General features: G+C 34.5%; 1 protein-coding gene across 1 annotated transcript; it reads left to right on the top strand.

Annotated features, from left to right (window-relative positions):
* Positions 1-228: 228 nt before the first annotated feature.
* Positions 229-1,134, top strand: LOC114712934 (uncharacterized). Its single transcript, XM_028897494.1, has 2 exons — positions 229-384; positions 466-1,134. Exons 1-2 carry the CDS (start codon positions 229-231, stop codon positions 1,132-1,134), a joined length of 825 nt encoding a protein of 274 aa, XP_028753327.1.
* The last annotated feature ends 16,046 nt before the right edge of the window (positions 1,135-17,180 follow it).

The following is a 17,180-nucleotide window of genomic DNA, read 5'->3' as shown; positions in this document are numbered from 1 at the left end:
AATTTGAACATTTTTTGTGCTTTGTTTGGTTCTGTTAGTCTGATCTATATTATTTTCCACCTAGAAATGGATAACGATAAAGAAAAAGCGAGTTGGGATTCGTATACAACGAAAATTCTAATCGATGTTTGTGTTGAGCAAATTGTGCACAAAGAACGCCAAGGAACATCATTTACAAGGCCGGGTTGGAACAAAATTACAAAGAATTTTCAGGAAAGAAGTGGGAAAATGTATGATAGGAAGCAACTTAAGAATAGATTTGACATTTTAAGAAAGGATTGGAAGTTGTGGGACAAACTTATGTCTGGGGAGACTGGCATTGGTTATGATGCAGCAACAAATAGGGTGTTGGCCTCCGATGAGTGGTGGCAACGAAAATTAAGGGTAACTATTTGTGTTGGTTGAGTTTTAGTTTTAAATATTAGTTTCTTCATCGTTGACACTTGCCTAATTACGTTAATGTAGGTGGATCCCAATTTCAGGAAATTTAGACATCAGGGGTTGATGTTTGCATCAGACCTAATGAGGATATTCAAAGATGTTGTGGCTTCGGAAGACTTTATGTATGCACCATCAACCTCACAACCTCAGCCAGCATTCACTCCACAGCCTGACACAGAAGAGGAGGATGTTTATAGAGTCGGGCTCGACCAACAGGAAGGGTCGGGGGACAGTGAGGATGAAAATTTTGGTGTTGACCCAACAGCCACCGCAGGGATCTCAGATGATTTTGCCGGTTGCAACTTAAACAACCCTTCGAGTACTGGACCAAGTGACTCAAGAAGCTATGGAAAGAGGAAGAGGGGTGAGACGTCTGATGCGAAGAAGAAGAAAAAAGTTGCTGCGACTACACAAATTTCTGATAGCCTGAGTGTTATAGTAGCTGCTTCTGAAAAGCGAGCATCAGCATTGGTTGAAGATCCCCAACAAGTTGAGAAGATTTGGGGACACCTGGCTAGCCTTGAGGAGCTTAATGGTAACCCTCAACTATATTATGCATGTGCGAAGATGCTTACGCGGTTGAGATGGGCTAGGCGAGCCTATTTGGGGTTTATGCCTGATAAAAGCAAGTTGTTGGAGTGGTTGATACCGGCAGCACTAGACCCAGACACATGGAAGGGACCTGTAGATTAGGATTTAGTTTAGGACTTTGTTGTTTCACTGTTGTTACTGCACTTATTAACGTGAACTAATTGCTGTTTGAACCTAAACTTATGTGACCTGTTGTAGAAGGGACCTGTAGAAATCTTAGTAATGACTATGTAATATTTATGCTAATTTCTACTTATCATATATGTGTTTGGTTTTGCTGTTTGGTTTTTCTATTTGCAGTATGATAATTATTTACACCTTGTTTAGGGTAATCCTTATAATGCTTACACTTTGTTGTCATCATAGTTACAGGGTTAACTCCAGAAATGGCTTCTTGGAATGAAGATACTTTGAAGGATTGGAATGATGATTCACCATTGAATGAAGATACTTTGAAGGATTGGAATGATGATTCACAGTGCAATGAAGATGACCGTTCAAGACAGATTAATGAGGAATTAACACAATATGAAGCAGTAGGTGCATTGGTTGGTCATTACTGTGAAATGTATATGTTTAAACAACCCTGCAGAACTAGTGAGCAGACAGGAAATTTATGGGTGCAAGGTATTATGAATGGCCATGATGATCGATGTCCTGAAATGTTTAGAGTGGATAAATATGTTTTCCACCTCTTATGTACCAAATTGGAGGAACACGGTTTACGAAAGTCTAAATATGTAGGAATTGAAGAAATGGTCGCGATGTTTTTAAACACGGTTGCACATGGACAATGCAACAGGATGATTCAGGAACGGTTTCAACGTTCAGGGGAAACTGTAAGTAGGCACTTTCATAATGTACTGCAAGCTTGCCTTAGCCTATCGAGTGAACTTATTCGACCCATAGATCCTACATTTCGTGGAACTCATAGAAAAATTGAGACCGATCCACGTTATTATCCATTTTTCAAGGACGCAATCGGAGCAATTGATGGCACTCATATTCAGTGTGTTGTCCCTGCTGCAGAAAGAGACAAATTTATTGGCAGAAAGGGAAATCCATCACAAAATGTCATGGCTGTATGTGATTGGGATATGTGTTTCACTTTTGTCTTGGCAGGATGGGAGGGATCTGCACATGATGCTCGTATATTTGACAGTGCTATTACAAATTCATCTCTTAATTTCCCTCATCCACCTCCAGGTATATGTTTATAAGTTTCAATCACGCATGTTTTTTTAATTATTTCATTTTTTTTTCTTTTCACAATCTCTCTAATTGTTTCATGAATCATTAGGAAAATATTACTTGGTTGATGCGGGATATCCAACACCAAATGGATATCTAGGTCCATACAGATCTGAGCGCTACCACCTTCCGGACTTTCGACGACAAATAGGATTTCGAAATAGCAATGAAGCCTTCAATTACTATCATTCCAGTTTAAGGTGCACAATAGAAAGAACTTTCGGTGTTTGGAAGAATAGATTTCACATCTTACGAAACATGCGTAGTTACGACTTCCAAGCACAAGTATACTTAGTTTGTGCAACAATGGCCATTCATAACCTTATAAGGAGGCATTCAAGCTCCGACTCCCTTTTTGAACAAGCTGAAAATGATAATATAGTGGCCGAACATGATCAGGCTGAAGCTAGTCAACCATCGCCTTCAAACGTTACATCACAGTCTTCATCGCATATGAATTGTGTTCGTGATGCAATCAGAGACCAAATCGTTCATAGTTTATCAAATAATTAATTATGTAATATTATTTTATTTTACTTTGTCAATTGGAGTTCAAAACTTTGTTATCCATTTAAATTATGTTTAGTTGACTTCTTCGTATTAAATTAATTTAAATTTATTGTATTATGTTTTTTTTATCATGTTGCACTTCGTTTCTTAAATATTTTTTATGATTTCTCTATAGTTCGTAATTCTAATTCACTAAATAAATTTTACTTCATCATTATATTATCTCTATTCAATTTTTTCCTTCTTTCACTTTATATTTAAAATAATTTTTTAGATTTCTCTAAATTTTAAAAATTTAATTCACTTATTCGTATTAAATTATTTTAATTCCATTGTATTATGTGAAATTATTTTTTTCCTATTTTTTACTATTTATTAAAACTCATACCCATTTTAGTCATTTTACAACCAAACTTACTTTTACTCAACCATAATCCAAACAGCTTTTTATCCATTTCACTTTTGCAAACGGGCTTTTCTGAACTCCAATCCAAACACAATTCAGCTTATTCAATTTAGCTTATATCCCATTTCACTTATCCATAAGCTGCTTTTCCAATAAGCAGCTTTTCCAATCGCTCATCCAAACGGGCACTAACTCTTATATTTAGATTGAAGATAGTATTTTAAATATAAAATTTATTTTATAGTATCAATAAACTTTACAATTTAGCAGTGGAGGGAGCATTTTACTATGAGCACATAGCAGTCATTAATTGAAATTACGTAGTAAATATTTGTTGGCCAGTGATATTAAATATTTTAAATGCAGTACCTGACATCGAATAGCACTATTATATCATACTACTTCCTATACTAAATATAAAATTTATTTTATAATACAAATTATATTATAAAATAGATCTTATATTTAGAATAAGAAATAAGAGTTTTAAATATTATAAAATCCAAACAAGAATGACCCTTGTAAAAATGTCTTTTGCATTTGAATAGAGTCAAATCTAAAACTTTACACTTAAAGGGTTATATCTTCTTCTCCTAAAGCCAACATCTTTTAATGAATAATGTCTAACAAGATAGCATTAATTATGTTCAAACTGAGTTGTATTTGAATAGTAGCACATTTTGCTAATTTGATTTTTTTTTTAAAACGTACGTACTCCCTTTATACTTCTTAATAAGAAACCCATCAATATAAACATATTTTAAATATAATTTTTCAAAAAACCCATATTCATTGTTTGATATGGTGACTATGTATTTAATAATGTTTAATTAATAAGAACACAAAGGAAATCTTTAACAAACATACAAGATAATGTGTAGCGGTTCCCTATATTTTCAATAAAAAGGGCCCTATTTTAATATTTATTCCTTGAAGAGGTTCAGATCCCTAGGGTGTATACTATTTGAGTTCACTATGGGCTTATTTGGGATAGCAGTAAAAATGCCTTATAAACACATTTTATATAAGTCGAGACAAAACTCTTCTCACATATTTGTCTTATATTCCGAAAATTACAATTAAAAAGCTACTTATAAGCTGTTCTAGATAAGTCCAATGATGGTTTTAAGGGGTTAAGTTCTTCTCTCTCCCTCCCTCCCTCTCTCTCTCTCAAATGTGACATGTACGTCCAATGACTTTTCTTTTCTTTTCTTTTTTTTCTCAAATACAAAACAGGCAAGTTAAGACAACTTGTGAATTTCAGAAAGGACTCCAGGAGTGAGTTGTTAGGAAATATCATCCCTCATGAGTGAGAGACATCATGGGTGTGCATTCAGCAAAAGTTACAAATTACTTCTCAGGTATTGAGCATCTTTGGCAAGGAAGTTTGCACATCTAAGGGCTTCACGTGGTACATAACGCAATTCGATCTCTCAGTCAGAGAAGAGAAGATCTCTGATCTCATTGATTTTTGGTCTAAGAGGGTGTCCATGCCATCCATCTTTGTAGATTAGATTGAATGCTTCCATTGAATCAGTGTAGGCAATTATCTTGTTTAGCTTCTGCTGTCAACAGATTTGAAGTCCATTAAGAAGAGCTAGAATTTCTACAGCCGTGGGTTGCATGAATCCCAGTTGACGTTGAAATCCAAAGATCCATTAGCCTGTAGCATCTCTAATTAGTCCTCCACAAGTGGCCTCTCTGTTGTTGTTAACTGATCCATCTGTATCCAGTCAAACATATCCCTCTGGTGGTGGTTTCTAGTGGTAGTCATCCAATTCATTGAGTTTAAAGATCTGGTGCTTTAGTTGTCCATAGATAGTAGATTCTATCAGGTGAGCTAATCCATTGTGGATAATTTCCTTTGTTTGGTGTCTCATATTTTCCATGGCTCCCCTGCATCTATTTTTCCAAATAAGCCAGCAGATCATACAAAGCACACGAGTCCATATCCACCTGCCAAACCGTGCATTTCCCAGGTTATGGGACATGTATCTCCTAAGCCATACCTGCAAATTAAAGCAAAAGAAATTGACAAGATGGTTAGGATTAATAATTTCAATCCACACATTTCTGGCTACCTCACAGTCACGAAGGATGTGTAAAGTGTTTTCCTCTCTTAGACACTCAAAAGGGCACTCAGCACTATTTGTTAAACGTCTCTTAGCTCTGAGTGTATTTGTGGGGAGTCTATCATGAAAGACTTGCCAAAAGAAGAATTTAACTTCCTCTGGTGCAGGGAGTTTCCACACTTTTCTTCAAGGGATCATCACCAAATGGTCCACTCGTGCAGAGACAAATTTGTAGGCTACCCGAATACTAAAGTTACCATCTGAGGTAGTTCTCCAGGTAAATCTGTCTTCTGTCTTCTTCACTACCTGAAGGGGTGTGTAGTTTGACAAGGGTGTTAGTGATCTGGGGGTAAGAATTTTCTCCACTTATCGACATTCCACATACCATTGGGAAGTACAAAGTCTTTCACCTTATCACAAGGGTCCAGGTTATGGAGGTTGTGTTCAGCATAGTGTATGAGAGGCTCATCAAAAGGGGACCAAAGGTCCCACCAGAAGCTGGTTGTCTTCCCATCTTTAATGGTTCGTCCAATTCCTTTATAAAATTTGTCCCAAACTGATGTAATGCTATGCCAAACTCTTGAAGAATTCTGTTTCTTGCATACATTTGGATAGATTTCATCATCACAGCCATATTTCCCTTTAAGACATCGCACCCATAAGGCTACAGGCTTGGTAAGAAAGTCCCAGCAAAGTTTCATGATGAAGGCTGTATTTTGGTTCTGCAGATCCTTGATGCCAAGTCCTCCTTTTTCCTTGCACCATTGGATTTGATCCTATGAAATAAGGTGCATCTTTTTGCTATCTTGATCCTGGTTCCACAAGAAGTGGTGACTAGTCTTCTCTAGTTCCTTGAGTACATTTTTTGGGAGCATCATAGTTTGCATCTGGTAACTTGGGATGGTGGAGAGAATTGATTTAATCAAAACCGTTCTCCCTACCATGGTGAGATGTTTGCTCTTCCAATTTGTCAACCGCTTCTTTGCATTTGGATAATTGGGAGGAAGGAGAGTTTTATAGCTCTTTTATGCAATAAAGGAACGCCCAAGTATTTATCGAGGTCCCCTGTAATCCCAATTCCTACTCTCTGGCTCAAATCTCTAGCTCTGTTGAAGTGTACATTTTGGAAGAAAAAGGCCTTGGATTTAGTTAGACTGATTCTATGTCCTGACACCTCACAGAAATCCTTCATGGTATTTCACATTACATCCATTTGTTCAGTTAGAGCTTCACCAAAGAGGAGCAGATTGTCAGCAAAAAAGAGATGTGAAATAGGGGGTTCTTCCTGTTGAACCTTAGCCCTTTCCAGTTTCCATTTAAGACCTCTTTGTTGATAAAGTGTCCTAGTCTTTCCATACAAAGTATGAATAGATAAGGACTTAAAGGGTCACCTTACCAGACTCCTCTAGTTAGGGAGAATGTCTCACATTCCTCTCCATTCCATAGGACCTTCATAGATGCTGAGGTGTTGCAAGCCATGATTCTATCAATCATCTCTTTCTTCATACCTGTGGCTGATAATGTACTTCTTAGAAAGGACCAGTCTAGGCAATCATATGCCTTTTCCATATCAACCTTCAGGGCCACATATTCATTCTTGCCACTCTTCTTCCTTATAGTATGAATAGTTTCTTGGGCAATGATGATGTTGTCCCTACTTTGTCTTCCAGCAATGAAGCTAAATTATTGTGGTTGGATAAGGTAGCACATTATACTCTTGAGTCTGTTAGCTATGATCTTTGTTATCATCTTGAGGCTAACATTACAGAGTGAGATGGGCCGAAAGTCTTTCATGGTTACCGATTTGTCAATTTTAGGGATCAGTACAATGTGGGAGTGATTGATATCTCTGATCTTATGTGGGTCTTTCCAAGCTTCTTAAATGAACGCACACACGTTGTGGCCTATGAAGTTCTATTGTGTCTGAAAGAAATGAGCTTGTAATCCATCCGATCCTGGGGCTTTGAATGCCCCCATCATGAAAGCAACATTTTCTATCTTGATGTCGGTCACCTCCTTATGTAGGTTAGCGAAATCAAAGGGGGTGATAGGAGGGAATTGGGCAATCCACCTTGAAAAGTCTCTTACTAGGCAGTCTTTGGTATATAAGGTCCGAAAAAAATCATAAGTCATTTTCTTTATGGCCTCATGGTTAGTGATCCACTCTCCATTCTCATCTTGTATGGCATCTATACACTTTCTTTTTCTTCTCATAATTGTTGAAGCATGAAAGAATCATGTATTTTTGTCTCCCCAATGTAGCCATTTGCACCTAGATTTCTGGTACCATATGAGTTCTTCTTGGGCTGCTAATTTGGTATAATCCTGCCAGAGCTCTTTCTCCAAATGAAAAAATCCATTGGAATTATTATTTTGCCTTGCTCGATCGATACCTTCAATTCTTTTAGAATAGCATGCTTCCGTTTAGGAATACTGCCCATGAAATTTTTGTTCCATTTGGTAGCCTCCTCCTTAAATTTGATAGTTCCAGCGCACCACTCCTCATTTTCCCAAGCACTCTTAACCACTTCAAAGAAACTATCTTCCATTGCCCAAGTTGAGTAGTATTTGAATTGACCTTTCTTTTTGGTTCCGGCGTCAGAGTTTCCACTGGTAACAACAATAATTCTATGGTCAGAATTGTATCTAAGGTTGTGGTGAGATTTATGGTTAGGACGGCTCAACTCCCAAGAGATGTTGCAAAAAGCCCAATCCAGTCTCTCCTTCACTGCTTGCTTTTTCCAGGTAAAGCATTCACCCACAATTAGAATTTCAATCAGCCCAGCTTCCTAGATACAATCTGAAAATTGTTTCATAGTATTCGAAGGTGGCGGTGCTCCTCCAAGTTTATCAGCCGAGTCCATAAAAGAGTTAAAGTCACCAATCACCATCCAATCATCAGGCATATCTTGTGCTATGTGTTGAATAGAATGCCACAAATCAGTTCTTCTTATAGCTATCGTCTCTCCGTAGACGAAGGTTACGACAAATTGTTCGGCAGAATTGGCAGACGCTACTTGACAGTGGATGAGTTAGGTAGTGGAGGAAATGTAATTAACCTGAGTGTTTATTTCATTCCAAAGGACTACCCCTTGCAAAGCCTGATGCTTCCAATCTTATCCAATTGGTGAACCCTAACTTGCTAATGACACCCTCAGCCCGGTTGCCACTGATCCTAGTCTCTAGCAGACATAGAACATCAATATTATTTTCTCTAACAATATCTTTGATGATGCGTGGAAAGATCTTGTTTCCAGCTCCTCTACAATTCCAACAGGCGATAATCATTATAACCCAAGAGAGTAGAGAAAGTGAAGTCTTACTCTTCGATGGGATCGTCATCATCCCACGTATTATTAACTTCCATCTTATCAATTCCCTTTCTTTTTGTTTCTGTGACCCTCTCCATTACCGACGCTGAGGTAATCTGCAGAGTTTGGACTTGTGCTTCATTATGGTTCCCAGCTTGGCCCATAATAATTGAAGTTGATGGCATTGAGGGGTTCGCTGGACCCTCTAATAATAGAAGTCCATTGATGGTGTCAGGGGCGTTATTCTTGGATGAAGAAATTGGGCTTGAACCTAATTGCCTTAAGTTGCCTTCCACTATCACATGTTCTCTCCGGCCCACCCTTCCCTTGGGTTGTCCATTTACACTGCTGTATCCATTAAGTAGGCTTTGTTCATCTCTCTCCTTCTTTTCCACTTGGGCCTTTCCTTTCAAGTTTGCTTCAATTGGCTTTCTGTTTTCTTTTCCCACCGGTTTGAATTGCAGGCTTTTTCCATATCCCTGCTTTTACATTTGACTTTCCTTCTCTAGGATTGTGAGCCCCTATTTTTTCTTTATAGGATCTTCCCTCCTCTTTCCCTGTACCTGTCTCTTCCATTCCTGACTCCATGCTAGATTGATTTTCTTTTGGTATAGCCCCTTCATCTTCTGTCATCTCTGCCAACACATTGAATCTCGTGTTGTGACCGCTAATTTTATCTCTCCGGACAGCTTTAGGTCCTTTCTTCTAATCACTACCATTCACAGCAGGGTAATTTCTCCTTGGATTTCGAGATTTACTTGGGTTTCCCACTATCATCCATGTCCCAAACTCTTCGCTGGTGGTGGGTGGTTTCTTCTTCGGTGTCACTTGTGTGACTACTTTCTGCACCGGTGTTTATTGTCCGGGGTTTGTTGGAGCTGGGTTCGGATATGTCCACAGGCAGCTCTCGCGTCTGTGGCCATACCGTCCGCAGGCGAAGCAAATGAGGTTTAGACCCTCATATTCAATATGGTACGCTGCATTTGCTGCCACAATCCTGGGCACAAGTTTTTTCTATAAATCTAACTCAACACAAACTCTTGCATGCTTCCCCCTATCCACCTTTGATGCTTTTACGGAAATTTGAGGTACCGATGCAGTGACCATATCCACACACACTGTTTTTCTGATTTTATTTCCCAGCCTTGTGATAAACTCTTTGTTGTAACATTGAACTAGGATGTTCGGGATGCGAACCCAAGTAGCAATCTTTCCCAACAGGTTGTTGTATGGGTCAAAGTTGGGATTCCGGCGCTGCACCAAGATACTATGTTGTTGCACGACCCATAGTCCCTCATATAGCACTTTCTGGTAGATCTGTGCCCACCCATCTTTTAGAGGGAATCGAATAATGAAGTAGTTATTGGGCAGATCAGTTATATCAAAATCTGGTGCCCCCAAATGCGGCTGAGGTGGTCTTTTAGATTGTAAACATTATACCTTCTACCAAGCACGGTGATTACCAGGGTAGCATTCCATGGTCTACATCATTCACTATACTCTTCTGCTGAGATTGGAACTACAGGATATTGCTTCATAAGTTCATGTACTTCCTCTGATGGTTCAGGGATATCCCACTCTCTATTTATAATGTCTAATAGTAACTCCTCGTCTTCCATGCTTCCCCCACAGTTAGCTATTCCATTGAATCCTAGTAGGGAATCTTTATATGAAGCTTGCGAATTGCCTGCCTTCCTATTGGTATCTGGTTCTCCGCAATCATATTCCATGGATTGGCTTATATCGGCCCCCTCCCCTGTTTTGGCATTTTCTGTCATCTGAGTATCTGATGGCTGTTGGGATAAGAGTCCCTATTTTTTCTTTTTGTTACTGCCACATGTGAGAGCATCTGATGGGCGGTCTGGTGGAGTTTTCTGATGGAGTTGATCGTCCATGAGAAAGGTGTGCACGACTTTCGAGAGAGAGCAAAAACGTCAAACCCACACAGAGCTAATTCTAATTTTTGTCCAGTGACTTTTCTACATAAGATCATTTACGTGCAAGAAGCAAAAATCTCTTTGATTTGACTATTCGAGTGGTAAAGTCAAAATAACTACTAATCAATCAAAGGATACTCCTGTGATCCAAGACCACGGTAGGACCCACTTTCAATGCCCCATTGGAATCTGAGCGTCTACTTGATCAGGACCCATGTGAGTTGTGACCACTGACCAGCAAAATTAAAACAAAGGAATTATAATCATAATAGTAAATGTAACCCCACAAAAAGAGATCAAAAAGTATTTCCCCGTAGATAAGCAAGCAATACTTATCCGAAGATAATAAATAAATAGTTAAAATTAGTTAAAAATAATAAATATACTAAAAACATAGTTTTGTTGTTAAATATGCCTTTAAAATAAATGAGAAAAATAATAAAAAAGAATATATAGGGAAATGTGACAAGAGAAGAGAGAAAATAATTAATTAATGATAAAATTAAAAAAATTATCAAATATTTAGATAAACCTCAAATTAAAACTTATAAAATAGACAATACTCCTGTTCAAATTTGAAGCTTATAAATAAAGTAAAAAAAATAGTACTCCTCCGGTCTTTAATATAAGACTCAATTCTTGAGTTGGTTTTGGTCCTAAATATAAGACCCATTTTTTATATTTATTAATTTTCTCTAAATTACTCCTATGGATACTCCCTCAACCATAATCAAGTAGAAGAGGGAGAATGAGGTATTAAGAAAGATGATTATGGTGTTTTAGGAAAAATGTGTCACTTTTTTTATGATTAACTAATTTACCTAACTTTCTTAATCTAATCAAATTAGTTAAATGGGTCTTATATTAAGGACCGGAGAAGTATGATTTAAGAAGGCTTGTGGATCTCCTTTTAACTTGGCGCAAAGTTAAGTCTCATCCTCCCCATGGGGACGAGTGCATAAATCAAAATTAATTCAGTATCGGTACAATAGCAGCATCAATTTGAGAAAAAATAAATATGAAAAATATATTTACAATCAAATTAAAATTTTGACTGACTTTTATAAAAATTAATATAGTATTTTTTGTTTAATTTTTATTTTGGTCTTAAATATAATATTTCAATCAATTTTCTCTCTAGTATTTATTTATTTTCTTTTCAAAGCAATCCTTGTAATAATAGTAGTTTTAGCTAATATATTTAATTAATAAAAATTATTTTAAAAAATAATATTTATTTATTACGAATAATTAACTTAATTAATTTTTTAATTTATTTAAATTAATTAATTAGATTTTATATTAACATGAAAAATTATTAGATCGGCCGAAAAAGATGATAGCGAAGGAAGACCAAACTAGTCGGTATCAAAACCCACGTTTTATGGGCCAAAGAAGAAAGGGCCATATAAGTGGAAGCGGTCGTCCTCACTCACTACGAACTGTCTGTAGCTCTTTACTTTCACTAATCTCCCACTTCAATAATTATTTCATCAAATTTTAAATCCTACCAGTATAAAAATAAATTTATTTTTAATATTCGTATATTTTTAAAATAAATATTATTTTAATAATTTTTATATTACATCTATTTTTTAGATGTTTATACCAATAAAAATGGAGCCAGGTTTTTATGATAAGGGACAATATTAAAATTAAAAATATTTGTAGTATAAATATTCAAAAGTTTTGGATAGACTGAAGATGTTTGTTATTTATATACTAATATTAAAATAAAATTGAATATTTGGGGTCGGGAATCTTTTAAGTAGTCTTCCATTCCTACAAATATTGGAGTTTTTAAATAAAGATTAAGAAAATTTTCATTAACAGACATGTAAGCTTCAGTGTACGCGAAAGCTTATGGGGTTAATTTCGGGTTTGTAGTCTCAAGTTGCAATTACATGCTTTCTTAATTAAAAAGAAAAACTTCCATTAAAAGTTAAGAGTTACTACCTCTAGTCCTAATTATAAGAGCTAGTTGACTAATTTGAGGAGATTAAGAAAAGAAGTTGAGTTAGTTATTTATAATAAATATGTGTTGTTTTTCCTAAAATATTCTTGCTAATCGAGTGTATTGGCTAAAACTACTATTGTTAGAAGGACTACTTTAAAAAAATGTATAAATATGAGAGACAAAGTGGATTGGAATCTTATATTTAAGATCAAAATAAAAGTCAAACAAAGTCTTATATTAAGAATCAGAAATAGCATAAGAGTCAACATTTATCATAAATGATTTTAAAAAAATCATGAAAACGAGGAGTTAATAAAATATAATCAATTCAACAAAAGCTTCTCTTGTATTAAGTAATTTTTTCTTGTATTAAGTAAGCAATTAGATGCAGGCCCCGTTGGGCAGTACAACAATAAGGAAAAGAAAGGAAAAGTATAACAAATTTTATAAATACACCTATTGACGCGTATTTTTTTTAAATAATTAGGCTCCATTTTATATTGGTATATTAATAACTGTCCAATAAAGTTACAGATGCAAATAAATATAACTAATTAATTATAATCTAATTAATTCTATATTCCTGAGTTGCTCCAATCCTCTTCTTTCTTCGTTGGTGGTAACTTATCTATCAATGTGAACAAAAATTTAGTGCATACAGGACATTATGAACACTATCACTAGGGAGAAATAATGAGAGAGAAGTTTTGGTCACGCCAACCCATCGATCTTGAGGGCAATCATATTTATTCACACATATCCCATTCAGACAACTAAATCCACTGGTCAAAAAAAAAAAACTAAATCCAATCTCTTTCTCAATTTGCGTCGCGCGTGCTTTTGTCTCCATTTGCTCCACACATTATCTTCTTTATTTGATTTTTATTTTAATCTTAAATATAAGACTTTAATTCATCTTGCCTCTTATATTTTTTTTGTAAGATAGTTTTCGTAATAATAATAGTTCTAACTAACATTTGATTAGTAAGAATATTTTAAGAAAGAAAACACATATTTATTACAAGTAACTAACTTAACAAACTTTTTTAACCTAATTAAATTAGTCAATTAGTTCTTATATTAAGGATAATAGGTAGTACTAAACATCAGATTAATCATTGAATCAATTCAAGGTTAATAGTCTAATTGTAGTTGAACTGGTATACGAAAATACTCATATATATATAATCCAATCCTTAAAGGAATAATATTTAAACGAAAAGAAACATTAATTAATATGTAAATGGAATAAAAGTCTTGATTTTTTTTTTGACCGGAAAAAAATAAAAGTCTTGATTGAGAAAAAAGTAAATAGATTGAGGAGATATAAACCCCATAAGACGATGTCGTTTTAGGCCCAACGGTAGAGGGGGGAAATTACCACTCTTGATCGAACTAGTTAGATGACTCGTTCACCAGTTAACTCATCTGATTAGGTAACACGGATTGAGTTTTAATGTCACTTTTTGCACCACTACGGGCAAGAGGAAATGATGGTCATATATTTCTTAGCAGGATGCTACTCTTGCTGGTTATTAATATAAAAATTATTTAACTAATTTATATATATTAAAAAATAAAATATATAAGTTAATTATAATAAATGTGATATTACTTCCCTAAAATACTTATGTATAACATTAGCTTATAAATTAAATAAATTAATTTTAAAAAAATAATAAACACAATAGATAAAATAAATTAATACTACCTCCGGTTCTAATTAAAAGACCCAGTTGACTAATTTGGAGAGATTAAGGAACTTAGTTAAATTAGTTATTTGTAATAAATAGATGTTATTTTTCCTAAAATATCCTTGCTAACCAAGTTTGTTATTTAGAACTATTATTATTAGAAAGATTATCTTAGAAAAAAATAGATAAATATTAGAGACAAAATAGATTAGGGTATTATATTTAGGACCAAAATAAAAGTCAAACAAAGTCTTATACTAAGGACCGGAGATAGTATCTCCGGTCCTAGTTATGAGAGCTAGTTAATTAATTTGAGGAGATTAAGGAAAGAAGTTAAGTTAATTATTTATAATAAATATGTGTTATTTTTCCTAAAATATCCTTGCTAATCAAATATATTAGTTAGAACTATCATTGTTAGAAGGACTATCTTGAAAAAATATATAAATATTAGAGACAAAATAGATTGGGGGTCTTATATTTAGGATCAAAATAAAAATCAAATAAGATCTTATATTAAGAATCAGAGGTAGTTTCGTGATTAAATTCAACCAATTGGAAACCCCAAAATAGTAATAGTTAAGGCCCCAGAGTTGAAAATTATTAATCAAGGGCTAATCGATGCTGTCTTCGTTGGGGAGGGGGGGGAACCAACATGTACCCCCCCTACTGGCTTGTAAATATCTGATCTGAGACCCGTTCCATAGATAACTTCTGTGTTCTTTTTTGAGCTAAAAACTTCTTTGTTTTCTAACATTGTCGTTTTTCTAACTCAAGTTCAATTTGAAATGCCTAAAAATTACAAAGTCTAAAACTTTGATGATTTTCAGTTTTATGTATTTTCTGGTTGATAGCATTTTTAATTACTAAAGGTCCTTGGCCCTTAGGTGGAATTTCAAAATTTTGGGATCCTTAATGAGCTGTCATCATTTTATTCAACATCGACATAATCGATTTGACTTAATAGAGACTCCTCCGATCCTTATTATAAGACCCCATTTGACTTTTTATTTGGTCCTAATTATAAGACCCCAATCCATTTGTCTCTTATATTTATACATTTTTTTCCAAGATAATCCTTCTAATAATGATAGTTTTAACCAATATACTTATTAGTAAGGATATTTTAGGAATGACAACACTTATTTACTATAAATAACCAACTTAACTTACTTCCTTAATCTCCTCAAATAAGTCAATTGGGTCTTATAATTAGGACCGGAGGAGTAAAATTATATAATTGCTACAAAAACATTAAATTTTTATGGTAAAAGTATTGAAGTCATAAGATACTCATGATATGAATATAAATTTCTCCGGCCAAAAAAAAAAAAAAGATACTCATTTTGTTTCTAGACGTGAGCCAAATTCGGAATACTTCTTCGTTAAAAAACAACAATCAAATAGCTTATTCAGGTTCTTCCTCTTCTTTCGACCTCACTCATTTAGGTTGTACTTCACGCGTGAATTTTAATTTTTGTCAACTGAAATTTTAAAGGATATAATTGTTCTTGTTGAATTTTGAATGATGCTTGAAACAAGGAAGACAATTTTTTGGGCATTTAAAAAGTTAAATGATTCTTTTTTTGTGCAAACTTAAAATTTTTTTTATACACTAAGTATTTCATCATCAGGTGGTCTTTTGCATCTTCCAATGTGATTTCTAACATGGAGCAATTAAGTGCTGTTCTAAAAATTTTGAAGGTTAAAATACAAATTTGTCTCGAAAGTTTTTACTTGAAATTTAGTATCTGAAAGATTTTTTATACAAATTTATCCTAAAATTTTAAAATTATAACAATATTGCCTTATAGCATTAAAAAACTAATATTGATGATTAAAATAGAGATATTGACTATTAATATTTTTAGCAGTAAAAAGTAAAATTGTTAATATTTTTAACTTTTAAAGTAAATTTGCACGAAATTTTTTTTTCGGAACCTAACACTCGTGAAAACTTTTGAAACAACAACTTAACGGATTTTTCTTCATGGTGGAAAAACTAAATCTAAACTCGGTTTAACAAATTTGGTGCTTGAACTTAATATGGACAGACAAATATATTTTTTGGGCCAACTACATGGATAGACACAGTTAGCCCAATTTGTTTATGGTTGTATTAGGCTCAATTTGTTCATGGATGGGCCATATGAGCCTAACGGGGCCCATTACATTTTTGTTGTTTTTTCAACCACCAACTTCCTATTTTCACTCACCAACAGAAGGGACTAGTTTCTTACAACGTGACGAATCAAGATTCAAATTCTTGTTAGAAAAGGTATCCACATTTAGTGCTCGACAATATCTCAAATAAAATTATCTCCAATAAAAGGATACCTATGTTTTAGCATTAAAAAAAAAACTTTCTATCTCTACCTGGGGTTGATTCTAACTTTTAAAATTAGTTCCACACAATATAACGGAATAAGATTTAACTTTTTGAGAGAGGTGTTTACATTTATCCCATCTCTACAAATGACTCTTCTTATCATATGCTAATACTACCTCCGGTCCTAATTATAAAATCCAGTTGACTAATTTGAGGAGATTAAGAAAAAAAAGTTAAGTTAGTTATTTGTAATAAATAGGTGTTGTCTTTCCTAAAATATCCTTACTAATCAACTATATTGGCTAGAACTATAATTATTAGAAGGACTACCTTGGGAAAAAATGCATAAATATGAGAGATAAAGTGGATTGGGGTTTTATATTTAGGATCAAAATAAAAGTCAAACAGGGTTTTATATTAAGGACCGGAGGTAGTATTTTGTTTTTGCTTCTGTTTTCTTTCTTTTTTTTTTAATTTCAAAAAACTCATTCTAGGCTTACAACTTTTTCGAAATGCCATGCCTGGGTTTCATCCCATGCATGATGAAGATTTCGGTCTTATGAAGCAAGTGACCTTTACGGTAACATATATTTTCGCAAGAGTTTATTAGTTCCCATTTTTCAACCTCTAAGTCACCCTTAGCAATAAAAAAAAGAAAAAGAACAAAAAGAAAATTTCAAT

Source organism: Neltuma alba, unplaced genomic scaffold (assembly GCF_004799145.2).
Source record: "Neltuma alba isolate B1F8T4 unplaced genomic scaffold, ASM479914v2 tig00011400_pilon, whole genome shotgun sequence".
NCBI classification, from domain to species: Eukaryota; Viridiplantae; Streptophyta; class Magnoliopsida; order Fabales; family Fabaceae; genus Neltuma; species Neltuma alba.
Note: the sequence above shows the minus strand (reverse complement) of the source record. Positions and strands in the feature narration are given on the sequence as shown.

Coding starts and splice junctions, on each gene's coding strand:
- LOC114712934 (XM_028897494.1), top strand. CDS start 229: ATGTATGATAGGAAGCAACTTAAGAATAGATTTGACATTTTAAGAAAG. Junction 385..465: donor GGTGGCAACGAAAATTAAGG/GTAACTATTTGT, acceptor ACGTTAATGTAG/GTGGATCCCAATTTCAGGAA.